We start from the raw sequence: 17,414 nt of genomic DNA, 5'->3' as shown, positions 1-17,414 counted from the left end.
TGTTGTTGATATTCCCTTTAAATCTTAGTGTCATAACTTGACATTTGCAAAAGTTACGTAGCCAAGAGTACATCTATCTCTGTGTGTGTTGGCGATTTTTTACAATTGCAGAAATGGATTTAAATTTGCAACAACGAACTTGTATTAAATTTTGCGTAAAAAACGGATTTAGTGGCGCACGGACGTTGGAAATGTTGGAAAAGTGTTTCGGCAACGATTCTCTAAAAAAAACGGTCGTTTACCAGTGGCACGAGCGGTTCAGAAGTGGTCGTGAGTCAATCGAAGATGATGAACGCAGTGGCAGACCATCGACATCGAAAGTCGGTGAAAAAATTGATAAAGTAAAAGAAATGTTGGTCAATAACCGCAAATTAACCATCAGAGAAATAGCGGAGGACTTGAACATTGCCTATGGATCCGCCCAAGACATTGTGGTTAATGATTTGGGTTTCCGTCGTGTAGCAGCAAAGTTGGTGCCGAAAGACCTCAATTTCATGCAAAAAAGAGACCGTGTTGACGTCGCAAAAGACATGATTTGCGAGGCTGAATCCGATCCCACATTCATCAAAAGGATCATTACTGGAGACGAGACGTGGGTTTATGAGTACGACACGCAATCCAGACATCAGGCAAGTGAATGGCGTTCACCAAATGAGCCGAGACCAAAAAAACCACGTCGTTTTCAGTCAAAAAAGAAGGCAATGCTGACGGTTTTCATGGATTACAACGGTGTAGTGCATCATGAATTTTTGCCAGAAGGCCAGACAGTAAACAAAGAGTATTATTTGGGCGTTATGAGACGTTTGCGTGAAGCAATTCGCCGAAAGAGACCAGAAATGTGGGCAGAAAACTCGTGGATTTTGCACCATGATAACGCACCGTCGCACAGTGCTATCATTATTCGTAATTTTTTGACGAAAAATGCAACAAATACCATCCAACAGCCACCGAATTCACCTGATTTGGCTCCCTGTGACTTCTTTCTGTTCAATCGAGTTAAAAAACCATTACGGGGAACGCGTTTTAGCAGCCGAGAGGAAGTAATGGAAAAATCGCAGGAAGCACTGATGGACATACCGAAAACCGAATATAAAAAATGTTTCGAGGATTGGATCAAGCGCTGGCATAAGTGTGTTGCAGTCGATGGGGATTACTTTGAAGGGGACAATATAGATTTAGATGAATAAACTTGTATTTTTAATTTTCTGAATAAATTCCGGGAAATTTTTGATCAAGGTAGTATATTTGAGGAAGTGCACAAATAAAAAAATATATATTACTCGCTGTTTTAAATAAAAAAATTCGCTGTATGTATTTAATAGCATGTATTTGTATTAAATATTTTACAGAACGAAGACGCCGTTGGTCTGATACATATAAGGGTGTTCCTATATCTGATGATGAGGAAGAAGTGGATGGGACAGCAACAGCTGAGCAGACAGAAGATCAGAAACTAAAAGTATGAGATGCTTAGGTCAAATCAGATCATAGTAGTTTCATTTAGGATTTTGCATATTTTAAATAAATACTTGCTGAACAATTATATGTTGACAATGCTGTAAAACATATTAACTTCATCGGTAGTACAGAAGGAATTGTGACTTAGGTATTTAGACATGTTATCAGCTGCTTAACAATTTAAAAATTAACTTGCTACTAATTGAAAAGTTTTAGAAATGTATACTCTGGTGCTAATAAATAAAAGGGAATATAGTGTGTATCAGGTTATCCTAATACTTGAGAAACTAATCTGATTATTTTAATTTCATTAAATTCAGTATTCTTGGGGACTAAAATAAGCATGGATGTATGTCTTCGTTGTGAAGTGAGACATTTTAGATGCATTGTGCATAAAACTTGTATGCAAAATAGAAAAATGTGAAATTTAGTCTATAGTTAGCTAAATAGCTGAATAAATTGTACTGCATAGTCTATTGCTTTCTGGCTTAGTATTCCAGCTAAAAGCTCATGGATATCTATCTCTCTGTGTGAAATTATTAATGTATTTTTAATTGCTGACTTTGCTTGGCTAGTGCTAGGGAATGCATAATGCCAAACACATAATGATTTACACACACGTTATTAAATTTCCATGTACTTGGGTAAGTGATTAAGTACGTGAGTAATTGATTAAGAAAGGTACTATCTGTTGATGTAAATATGTAATTGTCGTATGCTTTTAGTATGATATTAGTTTAGTTTCCATGTATTTGAAGTAGTATTACCCAGATATTAATATAAAATTTTACCAGCAATCGAACTTCTGTATCCCCTCAGAAACATTTTATTTTAGTTAAGAGCATGCATTTAAATCTAGGTAATAATTTTTTAACATTTTCCTTTCTGGAATGCATTATTGTATTCATCATTGTGTCACACACCTTGCAGAAAGAGGAAGAAGAGCTGAGTAAGATTGCAACTGGCATTGGGAAAGTGTTTTTGCAAAATGTCCGTGAACGAGAGAAGATGCGTCAGTGGAAGATGAGCCATTTAGATCCAAGGAATGCATCGAGAACTCCATCGGCTGCTCGAGAGCCAGTGAACCGTTTGCGTTATGAGTCACCAGTTAATGCCTGTGAGTACTGCACAAGTGCCTTGTCTTTTGTGCACAGCTAACTTTTATCATTAATATGTACAAAAAATTTTTCTTACTTGATATTTATTCAGAATTGCTGGCTCCTGGAGTGGAGAACAGTTTTCAAAATCCTTTTATTAGTAATAGTGCATGTGACTAGGACTGAGCTGAAATTATGGATTTTCACTCAAGGACAGTGTTTTAAGGATGCTGGAGGGTGATAGAATCACTGCTCAGTGTTTCTGAGATCAGAAGCCACATTTAGAAGTTGGGAAGAGAGCTAACTGTATGTGGAGTGAGTGGAATTTAATCTAAGACCAATATGCATAAAGATTTTTATGTTTTCATCGTCCATAAGCTATAAAGCCACTAAAATCGTATAGAATAAACTTAATCAAAAGCGCAACGGTTAGCAGCATTGAGTGTTCCAGTGACTCAGGTTTTAGATCCCAGTTCACTTCTGCACATTTAATAAATGATTCTATTTGAATTCAAGAATATGAAGCATAAGGTTGGCCTGATTGTTATTCCAGCATGAAGCATTAATTCAGTTAGAATAAAATTAGACAAAAGACATATTACTCAAGCTCTATTTCAGTTAGTTTTAGAAACTTGTGGCTACTCTCCAAGAGCACTAGAAATAACTTTTTCATAATTTTCCCCTTTTAATCCTTTTACCTCTTTTAATCAGGAGGAAAAAAACATTAATTAATTTTTAATCACTGGTGTGAGTTCAAAAACTTATTTTTATTTACTATCGCTTTTGTGAACACCGTTGAATTATTCCTCTTTTACCCATTGCAATTCAGGTGTAGAGCCAATATTTTGAATAAATGCAAGGTTGTTGGATTATTTTGGTATGTTTATGATTGCTGTAGAATCTATTCCTGTATTGTTTGGGGCAAGTGATTTTATGTTATTGTTACCATGTCTGACATTATGGATTTATTTATGAAATGAGCACATTCACAATCAAGAGGAATTTAGTAATGCATATGAAGAATTTGCTGTTGAGTACTTGATGAATTTTGACAGCTCCGTCCCGAAATATGGACCACCCACGGCCTTGGGAAGAAGAAGAAGCAATGATGGCTGCTGAAAGAGGTTCAAGTTATCGTTCCTCGGTGGGAAGATCAGTGGGTACAATTCCCAGCTATAATGGTATGTCTTAGTGTCTGGTGGATCACTTTTATGTTTACAATGGAAATTTAAGGTTTATGTCATATTTTAATGTAATATGAATGGCACCACTTAGTTCTCAATGGCAATAGACTTGTATATTGAAATTACATCCATTTCAAAGTATGCACTCTGGTCAAATATTATGTACTTGTTTTTCCACACTACTATAGGCCCTCTGCTAAGTTTTATTTCATTTGGAGTGTAAGAGGATGCCTTGCTAGCTTAATGGGCTGAAGTATTTGGCTGGACTTATAGGGATCTGGGTTTCAATCCTAGTCAAGAGAAACGATTTTTACACACTGAAATTGTTTCATTGTGAATTTTAGTGGGTCAGAAGATTTGATTAGTTAGGACTCAAAATTGTCAAGCTTTGGCTGTGCTTTTAACTTTGACACTATTTGAAAAAAATACTGTTTTATGCATGCAAAAATTGGGATTCCCTGAGATTTTAATATTGCAATCTCATAATTTTCAAGATTTGATAACTCAAAAGAGTCCTTCATAAACAGGTTAGCCTACAGTTTGGAATGATACATGCAGATTTTGAAAATAATATGATTTTCCAATCAAATCCTTTCTTATCAAATTGATGCAGGCATTAGATAGAATGGCACCTGGATTTCCACCTTGGTATTTAAAAGAAAATATTTCGATCTCAAAAAAATTCCCCTCATTATTTGTTGGGTGAAATCTACTTCTGAATTTAATTAAAACTTTTCTTTGGGCTTAATAGAAATCAACTGATCACACTATAAATGCTGCCTCAATTTCAATAGCTCGAGACTTCCGTGGCACGCCACTTGAATATTTATCATCTGAATGCACTAATATGCATTAATGCCCCCTAATTAGCGGCTGTTAGTTTTTTATATTTGTGATGGTTGCTAGTATGAAAGTTATGAAAGTGAGCATAATGTTGAAAAAGTTTTAAATGGTGACTTCCTTTTGTGTTTGTTCTTGTATAATTAAATCTACTGAAGATTTATTAATATATTTTTTTGAATGGATAGAATGTGACCAGCACTTAAAACACTTTTTGCAATTGCTTAAATAGAAAATAAGGTGCGTTGCACTTTCCTTTGGGCTGATTTTTGTTTCATTTAGTCAAATATTAAAAATTTGAGTTTCATTCAATTCTTATATTTTTCATGAAATATTTTTCACATGCATAAAAATGAGTAATAACTATATCACCGAGAAATATCCTACATTCAAACGAATTTAATTGAATTAAGTTATTGTTGTATGCCAGAAAAAATCAGAGGGTCCTTGGGACACATGATATAAAAATTATTTTAAAACTCTCTCTTAAAATGTGAGGTGTTTTGAAGGAGATTCATTTATTTGATTCTACAATGATCCACCCAATTCATAAAATTTCTTACAATTTTTCAACGAAGAAATGCTTAAGTAAGGGTTACCGGTTGATGAAGGCCATGTCAAAGATGCATAAATGATGGTAAGGGGAGGGTATAGAGTCCACCTGATCTCTATTTTGGGTTGCTGGTTGGGTAAAATTGCCAATGTGCCAAAGACTGAACTGAAAGAGTAATGGGCATGTAGACACCTGCCCAAGTTGTATTCTTCTCTAAGGTGATTCACTTTTGTGAAGTATTAAGATGTTATGCAGTAAGTGAGAGATTATGTGTAATGGAATTCATTATTTCTCATATTAATTCACATTACAGTGCACTACTGTTTATCTAGAATGCTCAGAGAATTTGATACCTGTGCAGTACATTTTTGGAATATCTAGGAAAAATTGTGTGTGGGTTAGGGGTTCATCCATTCATATGGAGGGGATAAGGCTTTGTATTATTTACACAGTCCTCTAGGCTTGAGAGATTATCTCCCAAATTTCCCAGTGTTAACTGTGCTTGGGATGGCTAGGGGAAAGTGATTTGATATTAAAAATCTTGAACCAAGCATGTCTCTATCTTGACAGGATTGTTCCCTGGTCCTTAATTCCCGATAATTGTCTAAGACACTCTTGGTTGGTCCTGCCATCAACAATGTATTTGTCGCTAAGAAACAGAATAATTTTCATCATAGTTATAAAAATTATCTGATTCCCTTAATTTGCCTCCCAATGGAGCCATAATACTTTAGGGCTTCTTGTCAGTATCTCCATGATTATTTTCTAAAGTATTTTCAGTTTATGTTTGAAATTGAATAGTAACTGTGCCTTCTTTTTCTCATCCCTGTCATTTACTGGTAGCGAGAGTAAAAATATTAAAGAAGTCATGAAAATGTATATAAAAAGCATCATTAGAAAAATAATTTTCCAGCATTGAGTTTTGTACATATGCTGCCAAATTTCCAGCATCTCATGGGTAAATAATTGATACTAGAAAATCATGTCATTTAATTCCTGATAAACAATAGTGTACTGTATACAGCTGTGAATTATCGCAATGTGCACTGTGTGTGTGAAAATAATTCTTAAATTTTAACATAATGGTAATATTGTTATTCTTGAGTATGGTCTATTATAAAGAATTAGTGAATATTGAATATATCATGATGATCAGTCAAATAAAGAGTAGTTACCAGTTTTACATAGCTGAATCAGTATGTGCCCTCCATTTTTAGGTGCCAGTTACATTTGGTTACTGAAGGTAAAACCAACTATTTTACAAAAAGTCAAGTAAAGTAGTGTATTTTGTAAATAATTATTATATATATTAAAATGCCACTTGATTCCATTGTGTGCTTTAAGCTTTGAAAGATTATTTTTAACAGTGTACAGTGAAACATGAGTGTTTTTCTCCTAATTTGATTACGTTAAATCCTTGATTTTAATTGTTACCAGTTGCTGTTGTTTCAATCAAACATGATAGTCTAGCTAAAGACTTACAGTGAGTCCTTGATTTATGTCAACCCATTAAAAACCATTTATTATATCAGTAGCGTGGACAGGTGTCATGGAATTTTTTCACAGGTCTATAATTTCTGAATTTTTATTGCTGAAAATGATGGTAAAATGGAAAAATATATCACATGTGCCTCATATTATGTTGGTCATGTTATTGTGAAAAACATGTCAACCTCCAGAATAATTGAATTTTTTATCTGCAGCAGTTCCCTCATGAAATGTATTTTTGTCTCGGTAGACCATTCACATGTAGGATTTCTGTTTTAAATTTGATGTATCTCAACAGAAAAAATCTTCACTGGTTATTGAATAAAATATGCCAACACACGGGAATTAATTGCCAACAAATAAGTCTTAGCAAAAATGTGTGGCTGAATTCTAATCATAGTTCAATTAAAACTGAAGGGTATATTCAAATTCATTCGGTACAGAATTTAGGGGAGGTGTTATTGATTGAAGTGATGTTCTCTCTCTCTTGATTCAGTGATAATATATATGCCTAGTGGAAGAGTTAATTTCATGTGTGCATATGACAAAATGCAACATTTAACCTTGATGAATGAAGTTATTGCTTGCTCACCAAATTTAGACTTGGTTATTTGAGAGATGTTAACATTTATGAACAGATTACATTAATACTTTTCAGGTTAAAATTGAGATCTTGCTTCGGCTTAAGTTTATCAGTAGGACATCATCTGTAATGGCAATTTTTAATGAAAAACCTTAAAGGCTTTGTTTTGAACATAGCCAGTTTTCTAAAAAATCACAATGTAGTAACAACCAGTATTAACCTAGTTAATTGAATATATAAGAAAGTGAATGTCCTGTTTTAAAAATTATGGTGGTTTCTGTGTACCGCATTATATTAGTCCCCTTAAATCTCTGCTCATTTCACACCCATAAGATTAATAATGGGTGTGAGAGAAATGCATTGAATGTACCAAAGTAACCAAGATAGTAATTCTGGCATTTTTATGATTAAAATAAAATACTTATTATCTTGCTGACAAGATGCTTTCATCCATTTATAAAATTTAAAATCAATATCCTCATGCTGTAGGGAATTAAATGGTGCTCAAATTTAATGTTCAGTCTGTATCAAACCTAATGTGGATTTAACTGATGTTCTCTCAGCTAGGCATTGAAATATTAATGAAAATACGCATAGGATCAAGTGAAAGTGTTAATTTTGTTGGTGCATATGATTTGCTTCATGGAGGTGGTTGGTCTCAAGAGAGTTAAATTTAAAAAAATAGATATTGTTTTATCTATCAATTTAATCTGTGTTCTAATTATACTTTGGACAGTATTAAAATATTATCTAACTAAAGCCATATCAATATTAGGAAATCACCCTTTCAAAATATCATTATTAAAAATAGGTTAAGAAGTTGACTGTTTGTATGCACTTGAATAATAGAGTTTATAGAATTTCAGTTTCAGTTCATAATAATAAGCTGTTTATATAGTTGCAACTCGTGCTGTAAAATCAACACATAAAACAAGGACTTACTGTATATTTCTATCTCCTCCTGTCAGATCAAACTGCAAACATTTATTCATATTTTTGATCTGTAAAATGTTAAATGTATTTGGTTCTCATGGCAATTTCAAGTAACATAAACTCTTTAAACCTCCATGTTATCCATTATGTTTCAGTGGTTTTCACAATTCTTTTCTTATTGGATATTTCTTGTGACAAACTAATATTATTAGTGAAATGCTTCTTGGGAGGAAATGAAATAAAGTAGGGATTTTATTGTAGTATGTAGCCAAAGTGTACATGTTTCTTAATACTTTATTGCTCTGTTATGTAAACACTTTTGCTTCTGAAGTGGCACAAGCTCGTGTACTGGCAATCCAAAGAAGGGTAAACTGCATGGAATTTTTGTTATATTAGTTCTTTGTTTTGTATGCTGATGATTTAACAGCACCATGTAGAGAGCTTGTATGTTATTTGTTGCAATTATTTGTTACTTACTATATGTATTCTTTTCCCAATTCTGACTGCTTGCCTGCATGATGAAATTGCTCATTAAAAGAAATCCCATTGTAAATTTATTTTAAATGTGAAAATATTGTGACTTCATTGTATTACCAATGATTCAAGAATTATAATTACATTTGATTTTTTGCTTGTAATAACTCTTATCTCAGACACGAGATATAACATTTTATGAGTCAATAGACTGAAAGTTTTGTGAATGTTAGTTAGTCATTTTCTATTAACTGGGAATGAGTGGGAAAGATGTCTGGGCTGGGGTGGGATAGGATGGTAAAATATTTTTCCCAACATTATCCATTTGGCAATCATGAAGAGGATTTGAACTAACTTTTGTCAAAATTAGGGCTTTGAATAATTTAAGTGACTTGCCAATATTCTTCTTATGCTTAGCTAAATCCTTTAACTTGGGATGAGCTTTTGTCTTGAAAATGCTCTAATAATGGCTCCTTGATTATGCTGGAAGTATTGAGTCATCCATTAAGCCAGTTACAATTTTGAGGTCTAATTCTTCATCCGTCTCCTTTTTACTCCATTTCGATAGAATTTATCTTTGATTATTTTTGGCCCTGTGACTGTCAACTTTGTTATAATGTCAGTTAGGAATTAAAGAATTTTGTTTGGCATTTATCAGAGCATTGCATTTTTAGCACAGATTCCAACATCGTTAATGTTAGTTCAGTGAAGTCGTTTAACCATTAGAACATTTTAATGGAATAAATAATAGAATAATTTTTGCTCACAATTTAAACTTGCTTTCTTGTATGCAGACGAGCATTCAATCATTTTTATTCTTTTCTTAACTGTTACACTTGCATGTCACGAATTTGAAAATCATTCGTAACAATTAAAAATGAACACAGTGTGCATTAAAAATCCAACAAAACCTGAAGCTATGTCTACTTGTGCAAATGTTTTCAAGTTCTGTCAATTTTTTCTCTTAGAGTAAGACAGCTGATATTAAATTAAGCTTGGTGAATTTTCTCTCCAGTATGTGATGAAAGTAATTTCAAGAATGAAAGGTATAAAGAAAAGTTCTTGTCCTAAGTCAATTTTTTTAAGTAATTCCTATCTCATCCTGATATTGGGGAAGAACTAAAGTTTTAGAATTCCTAAAATTTCCACAACCTACTCATTCCCAGTTTGTATGGTTTTTGTGTAAGAAGCATGCTATTTTTAAAGAAAGTTAAATTATCCACATAAACTTTTGTATGTTTGAATGTTATAGATTAAAATGTAATTATTTGAAGTGTTTGATATAACATTTAAATCCTTGTCTAATTTGAATCTGTACTAATGAGGTGTTTGTCTGATGTGATCATAGATTAGCAATCTGATTTATGACTCTTGAAGAATTTCCCATCATGGTAATCATGATTAAAACATATGTATGTTTGCTCACTTTAAATGTGACCAATAGTGTGATGTTTCTAGTCAACTCTAATTTCCATTTGAGTTATCAAACCACACTTATTGATCTTGAATGACTACAACAACCAAAAATATCATACTTGAAGGAATACTTATTGAAGGGCCCTCCTAATTTTTTGTGACAGGGCATTGACATTAGATTGTTGTGTATGTTAATACTATCCTATATATTGATATCTTTGACTTTCATGATTCCTTTGAAGAATTTAGTTACCCTGACCACTTTATTTGTCACCTATGTACTAATTCTATTTAAAAACTATTTTAAAATCTTAATTGGATTTTTGAAAGAAGTGTTCTCAAATGCTCTTAGTTTTCTTTGTAAAAAATGTCAGTTGTTGGTGGTTCATGAAAAAATTATTTTTCATTTAGATATGTAGTTATTTCTTTCTAAAATTCATTAACTGCATTCAATTCCACAGTCCATCCTTAGCCTAAAAGCTAGCCCTTAGGTAATCAAAGAAATATTTTGTTGGTGTTTTATGGTGTCAATAATACCTAGCTGATTTTAAAAGGCTGAGAAAATGTTGTCTTCAAGTAGTAATATACAGTTAAAGTTGTAGTGGCTCCATAGGGCAAAAGGGGTAGTTTTATGCCAGTCATGCATTGGCACTATAATTAGAAATAATTTTTGGGGATACATATGTTATGTCTGCCATAATGGTAAAATTTATTTTCTCTGCATGTGTTAATTTGTAATTTAGCGCTAAAAGCTCTTTAGTGGATTTTTCTTTATAAGCTCATTATAATAGGTATCTTCCATTGAGCCAGATTTTAAATTGGTAAATAACTCACACAATATTAATAAGGATAGTGTCATAGCTCAAAGTTGTTTTTTAATAACCTCTTGAATGCCGCCCATTATATATTTAATGAATGGTATTAATTTATTTTAGTTTTATTGAAAGCGTGCACATAAGTAGTTCCTGGGTCAGAAGTAAATCTTTTGATTTAATGGATTCATTCGATTTCCTTTGTGTTATTTTGTTATTTTTTAAAAATTTTATTCCATAACAACTGCTCTCAGGATAAGATCTTCTATATCTTGCTTTCCGGTATTTAAATAAAGTAAAAAGTATTGTGAAACTGTAATTTTGGACATTATGTGCTATCTCAAATATTTTTATCAATTGCTTTTTGATGGCACTGGCATAGTAATACATTGTTTGGCGAAAATATAATAATAATGTTCATCCATATTACTTCCTTATATAAATTATTAGAAATGTTTTTGCATTATAAATAGAAAATCATAGCTGCTTACATTGATTATTGTTGGCAAACGTTCAGGTACTACAGTGGCTAAGAAGTAAATCTAATAATGTTCACAGAATCAGCCTGTATTTGTTTTAAATTTGAAGATTCATCTAGTTAATGTAGTTAAAAAAATTATTCAAGGTTGTTCGAGAATGTGGAGCAGACATGTATGTACCAGGCATTTGATATTACATATATCCTCCCAAGGAAAAGCTTGCCTTTGGAGTTCTGTAATCTCCAGACTGGCTTCTCTAATTGCATTAAATATCTAGGTGGCAGTTACCAAAGTTTTGGAAGAGTCGAAAAATATGTCAAAACATAGTTCTTGAAGAAATTGGGTCCTAGACATCTATATTTCAGCTGATGTCCAACTCAATATCAAAATTGCCACTAATATTGAATAAGCCTTTTCTAAAACATGAATTCTCTAAATTGAATTGAGGAAGTAATGAAGTAATTCTTGGTAAGCGTAGATGATAATGAGTTCATGTATTTGACTTTATTGAACTTTGGAATGAGATAAGGAGCACTGACTGAGAAGGAACAGAATCAGAGCATGTTGATGTGCACGAAGCAAGAATCAGAGCTTGATAACTTTGGACAATAATGCTACCTATTTCATTAAACTTTTAATTAAGCTTTTTAACTAAAAACATTTATTACCTTCATGCAACTGAAAGTACGAGGGTCATCCGGAAAGTAGTACCCGTTCGTGCCGCATGAAGTGCTGACGACGCGAGTAGCCGCTGGACGAGGTCAGATAGCTTCAGTGGCTTGTCTGCCTTCTCTGAGCCAAGTTGCGTGACGCTAGCATTGCCTGTGTTGTTTCTGTGATTGTTTACAATGTTTAAAAAAATTGAGAACGCCGCCAGTTGTGAAGTGAGGGCAGTGATTAAATTCCTCAATGCAAGAAACGTTCGCCCATGTGATATTCATCGCCAATTAAAGGAGGTGTATGGAGACAATGTAATGGACGAGTCGTCTGTTCGGCGGTGGTGTCGCAACTTCAACATGGGGAGGGGGAACACACACGACGATGAGCGTTCGGAGAGACCGTCTGTCATTACAGACCAACTGGTGAGCTCAGTTGACGAATTCGTGAGGAACGATCGGCGCGTCACAATTGATGACATCTGTGAGCATTTTCCCAATGTTTCTCGAACAATTGTTCATGAAATTGTTAAACACCATCTGCATTATGCAAAAATTTGTGCAAGATGGGTCCCTCGCGTATCTCAATGAGCTGGCGGCGAAGGACTATGCAGCAGGAATACAGAAACTTGTCACACGTTATGACAAATGCCTTAATTTGCTTGGAGATTATGTTGAGAAGTAGTTTAAAGTATCCTCTTTCAAATAAAATTTTTTATGTTTGTTAATATTTACTTTTGTGTCTTTATTTCACGAACGGGTACTACTTTCCGGATGACCCTCGTACAAGTCATGCACATGATTAAGTTCTTAATTACATTGGATATTCATCTGTAGTACAGTTAGCAAAAACATACGTCAAACTCCAAGGATACTACTGTTTTTAGTAGTGAGTTTTTAAATAATTTATATTGTGCTATTAGCTGGCTTAATTCAAGCAAGATTCCCAGGAAATATGCAAGTCTAGGCAGTTTAACATGCATTTAAAATGAGCATCTGTTCTTGTATGATTTTAGTTGTTTTCTTTGGAAAATGTTGTCTAGTTTACCATTACCACCTGAGACTTGTGGGCTTGCCTGTTCTTTTAGTATGTATGCATTTGCATTGAAACTAGATCATTTTTTTATCCTCTTAAAGGTGCATATCTTAAAATGACATCAGACTCTTTAGAAACTTAACTGTTTGATTTGTACTTTAAAAAGTTACCACAACTTGTGGTAATTTATTTCTCCAATTTTGATTAAGAGTATCATTCACTTTTTGATTTTAGTAGCCTTAATTTTGTATCATGAAGGAAAGTCACAATTAAAAACATTCTTTGCATTTTGGTAAGCTCACCATTTATTTGAGCTGTTCACAATTGTGCTTCTTTATTTAAATTTATGAATTCATAGCATTGGTAGTGTTAGACTATAAGTCACTATTTTTGTTTATTACAAAAAATTTGTTTCAAATTTTCAGTTGAAATGCGAAGTTGGATGTCAGGTTTATTTGTGAACATGAATGAAATATCAGGAACTTCCTCAGGATGGATCCAAATAATCTTGAAAAATAATGCAACTGAGCCAAAGCTAACTTGTTTTATATTATGTAATTTGAAGGAAATCGACCTTTTGGTATCACTGTAATAAAATAATATAATTTATTTACTTTTTTACCTACCCTACTCTGTAAGTTTCCCTATTACATTTAAAAAAAATATTTTTTTGAGGTCTACAACTTAATGCTGTCCCGCCAATACTTTTAGTTCATCAATGTATATGTAATTGAGTGTCAAGCTCATCTCTAATTTTCAGTATGTATCAGTATTTGACCCTTCATGTAATTTATAGAAAATTAGAAGCTTAATGGAAAGGGGCCAAGGTGGTAAGGAATGTTCGATTAACCTTGACTCTTATATTTAGTGTTCCCCCGGCACATTTTTCATTCCAATGTACGTTGTCTGAAGCCTGGTAAATTGTTTGGCCAGCTCTTCTGTAGTGATGGATCCCAGTCCTAAATGATGACAAGAGTTGCGAGTTGTTCTAGTGAACTAAAAAACTAGGTAATTGAAGATTACTCTTGTTCAGGTTTCCCTTTTTTGTTCAAGATATCATATTTTATCAGTTACTATATAATACATTAAATTTATTGACAATATCTTGCCTTTATTACCTCAATTCGTGTTGGTGTAGAGATATTGAGTGGAGTATACTGAGATACATGAGTTCTACCATCCTGCCTTATTTTTGTTTTGAAAAAACATCTCATAGCCACTATAATATTATGTAATAGTTTTTTTTGCTGTGAACATACTAAAACTTAAAGGGATTCAGGAAAAAAATTATTGGAGGTGTTAAGAACTTTTGCAATGACTTTGTGAATGATAAAATAGGTAGCAAGTAACATTCAAACTAATTACTGTTTATCTAAAATGTTGAATATATGCATGATAAGGCATGGTAGATCAACTTCTTTGTATGTCATTTGGTTGAATAACTTTTGGCTTTCTGTTAGGAGAAATTAATGTGTAAATAAGCATTATTGATTTTTTTTGATGTTTTGTTTTTGTTATGAGAATTGATAGGCACTTCAAAGTCTTGCATGTTTGTTTGATTGTGTGGATGTCTGTTTATCTTGTTTGCCAACAGTCGTTTCATCACTACATTCGGTCCCAAAACCAGGGTATGGACTGAAATCTTCTACTTTGCCAGTGGCTGGAAGGAATGGTGGTCCAGCAGGGTTAGCTGTGAGTATATGCTCTTCTTTTTAAGTACAATAAAACCCTATCACCATCATCACCAGTATGTATCTTCGAACATAAGGATTTTTTTTTTTAATTTTAGTCATTCTTGGAGGGCACATGAGAGGTTAGGGGTTTAACTTCTGTAGTCATCATGGTTTTTAGTTGGCGAGGTTCCTTCCTCATGTCGTAGAATGTGTACTTCATATGTTTCATTCTCTCTCCCTCCAATCACCACACCAAACGTCCTTCTCACCCATTTCCCTGTCTCCCTCCCAACCTCCCTTATCCCTTGTTATGCAAACTGCAATCATTGCCATGGCACTGGCACACCAACCTGTAGTCGTAAGCGCCCTCCGCCATGTACCCAAGCCTGGATATGGCCTCGCCCCACGTTCGCACACTTTCAGTTCAACGGGTGGAAGTGTTTCAGGAATTGGAGTAAGTTTTCCCATTCAGTACCCTGTGTTTGTGTCTTGTGTTTGTGTATGTATGTTCTCAAGGAGATGAAGGTCAACTTGCTTGGAGGAAGTACCAGAATCCTGGTTTAGATTGTGATGGCATGCACTGTTACGTGTTCGCGTGAGAGTTTAGTTATTCTCTCCTTTGTTCATCTCTTCTCTTAGTTCTCCATTCAATGCTTTCATTTTTATCTTTCATTTCTGAGTGTTTATGCATTCATCATTAGTCCATTACTTATTCTCATCAAAAGACTGATTCATATATTTTCATTTCCATTTCTGTGTAAACAAGTTCTATGTGAAAGTTTGTATCTGTTGTTGAATGAAATATATAGTTTTTATTTTTTGTTGTGAAAATTATGACAGTAAAAGCTCCCATGATTTAAGTGGTAAAGTAACTTATTATATTAAATATTAAAAGCACTTTTAGCCTCCAGTTGTTCTTTAATTAAAGTTAAAATAGAGCAGTTATTTAGAGTATTTTTCACGGATGAATATCTAATTTGGTGTGAATTCTTGGTAAATTCTCTAAATATGTTGGCATTTAAACTTTAAAAAGTGGCAATATTTCAAAGTAAACTAGTTAATTCAATATGGATTGATTTTAAATATTTCCTTATGGTGATCTAATTCATAAAAATAATCCCAACCAGCTATTTATTCCATTATCATCGTAATGTGGGCTCAATATTTAATCTGATGTGTAAATTAATGAAATTGCATGAATTGTCAATTGTTTTTACCAACTTGAGAACATTATCTTCAAATTTTGTAATTATTTATTCAAATGAAAATTGTGGAGATGGTAATATGAAATTGAGATAAAAAATAGCTAATTATATTCACATTTACCTGTTATTTTGATTGCCCTTAATTTTGAATGAGTTAAAATGTTCATTACTCTATTTTAAAGGTGATGTTCTCTAATTTAACGCTTGTCATGAGAGTATTCAGAATTAGAGATGACCCCCATGGCTTTGATAAGTGCATTTTTCTGTATGTGTTTAGTTTAGAAATCGCTAGTTTCCCTTTGTGTGTTGAAAAGCATGTTGACAGCAGAGATAGTTCAACATGAGGGAAGAAAACAAAGTATTGCCTCGATAACTGGTCATGACCATCTCATAGGTATTTGAAATATAGTAATTCTAGTAGATTTTTTCTGTATTGATGTTTCCAGGACTGTCTATGTGTCAATTTGTTTTTTTTGTAGGGTGACTTTTCCTTCACGGGCCTTGGTGACAAGACTCAAAGCACTGAGTTCAGCAGCGGAAAGTCAGACAGTAAGTGTGTGTATGTCAGTGTGTGTGTGTATGACTAATTGTGACAGATAGATAGATCAATAACTAGATGACATTATTAGTGCAGTCTCTCAATTAACAAAGAAAATATGATTTAATGACAACCTAGATTGGTTTGGTTAATTCTTACCTTGGAGTGAACTTCTGTTTTCATGCTGGTCATTTTAAAAATAGATGAAGTTGATTGCATTGATTGGCAATTGAATGAACATGTCTGCTATAGATTGGTGGGTTTTCTGAAAGAATGATGGTGATTGATGTCCGAAATTTGTGAATTTGGGGTGTTGTTTGATTCTTAGCAAAGACTAATGAGCTAATTTCTGCTGCATCACAAGGTATGAAGTAACTACACCTTTTTCTTATTTTTTATTTGCCATTAACCTGCAGTATTAAGTCCTGCAGAAGTCTTTTTACTTGTTCCTGGAACTGAATATTTTCACAAGATTAAATTTTCTCACCTTTACTTGAAGCTGGGCTATGTAAAGCTTTATGAAAATACATAAATTCCTAATCAATTACTTAATTTTGGATTAATTGAGAATGTTCTTATTGTAAATGCTGTATAATAAATTATTTATTTTGAAATTTGCCTTCTAAGCGCCTGAGTTTTTTTAATCAGTTTCAATTCATTTCAGTCAGCACGTGTGTGTGTGTGTGAATCAAGATGAAGTAACCTTTTATGTTGACTCAAGTAATTCTTTTCCGAGCTAGTAACTGAGAAATATTCACAGGAATCCATGACATTAATATTTGCATTGTACTTTTTGCACAAGTCTGTGGGAGTTGTAAAATGCAAAATTAAAATATTCATTGGTTCATATGTTAGGATTTGCTTAAGTCCAATATGAAAATAATAAAGTAAGATTTAATTATCCATTTCATAACAATAAGAATCTCATCCTAAAGTAATATTAATCATGCTTAATATTTTTGAAGGCTCTATTATGCCAATGGCATCCC

The 17,414-nt window shown here is 33.3% G+C and overlaps 1 protein-coding gene across 10 annotated transcripts in view; it reads left to right on the top strand.

The window, feature by feature from the left end:
- The window catches only part of Unc-115a (Uncoordinated 115a), a 179,108-nt gene that overhangs the window by 153,066 nt on the left and 8,628 nt on the right, over positions 1-17,414 (top strand). For 6 of the 10 annotated variants that reach the window (XM_071585292.1, XM_071585289.1, XM_071585291.1 and 3 more), the window contains 5 exons: positions 1,350-1,459; positions 2,389-2,575; positions 3,611-3,736; positions 15,039-15,136; positions 16,367-16,436. In XM_071585292.1, the coding sequence (XP_071441393.1) occupies positions 1,350-1,459; positions 2,389-2,575; positions 3,611-3,736; positions 15,039-15,136; positions 16,367-16,436 (591 nt within the window). Of the gene's footprint in view, positions 1-1,349; positions 1,460-2,388; positions 2,576-3,610; positions 3,737-14,603; positions 14,702-15,038; positions 15,137-16,366; positions 16,437-17,414 lie in introns of all 10 variants that reach the window. The other 4 variants (XM_071585286.1, XM_071585295.1, XM_071585290.1 and 1 more) reach the window with 3 other exon arrangements.

The sequence above is a fragment of the Hetaerina americana genome, unplaced genomic scaffold (assembly GCF_022747635.1).
Source record: "Hetaerina americana unplaced genomic scaffold, ioHetAmer1.1.p SCAF_2, whole genome shotgun sequence".
Classification (NCBI taxonomy): Eukaryota; Metazoa; Arthropoda; class Insecta; order Odonata; family Calopterygidae; genus Hetaerina; species Hetaerina americana.
This window is presented reverse-complemented; position numbering and strand designations above follow the sequence as displayed.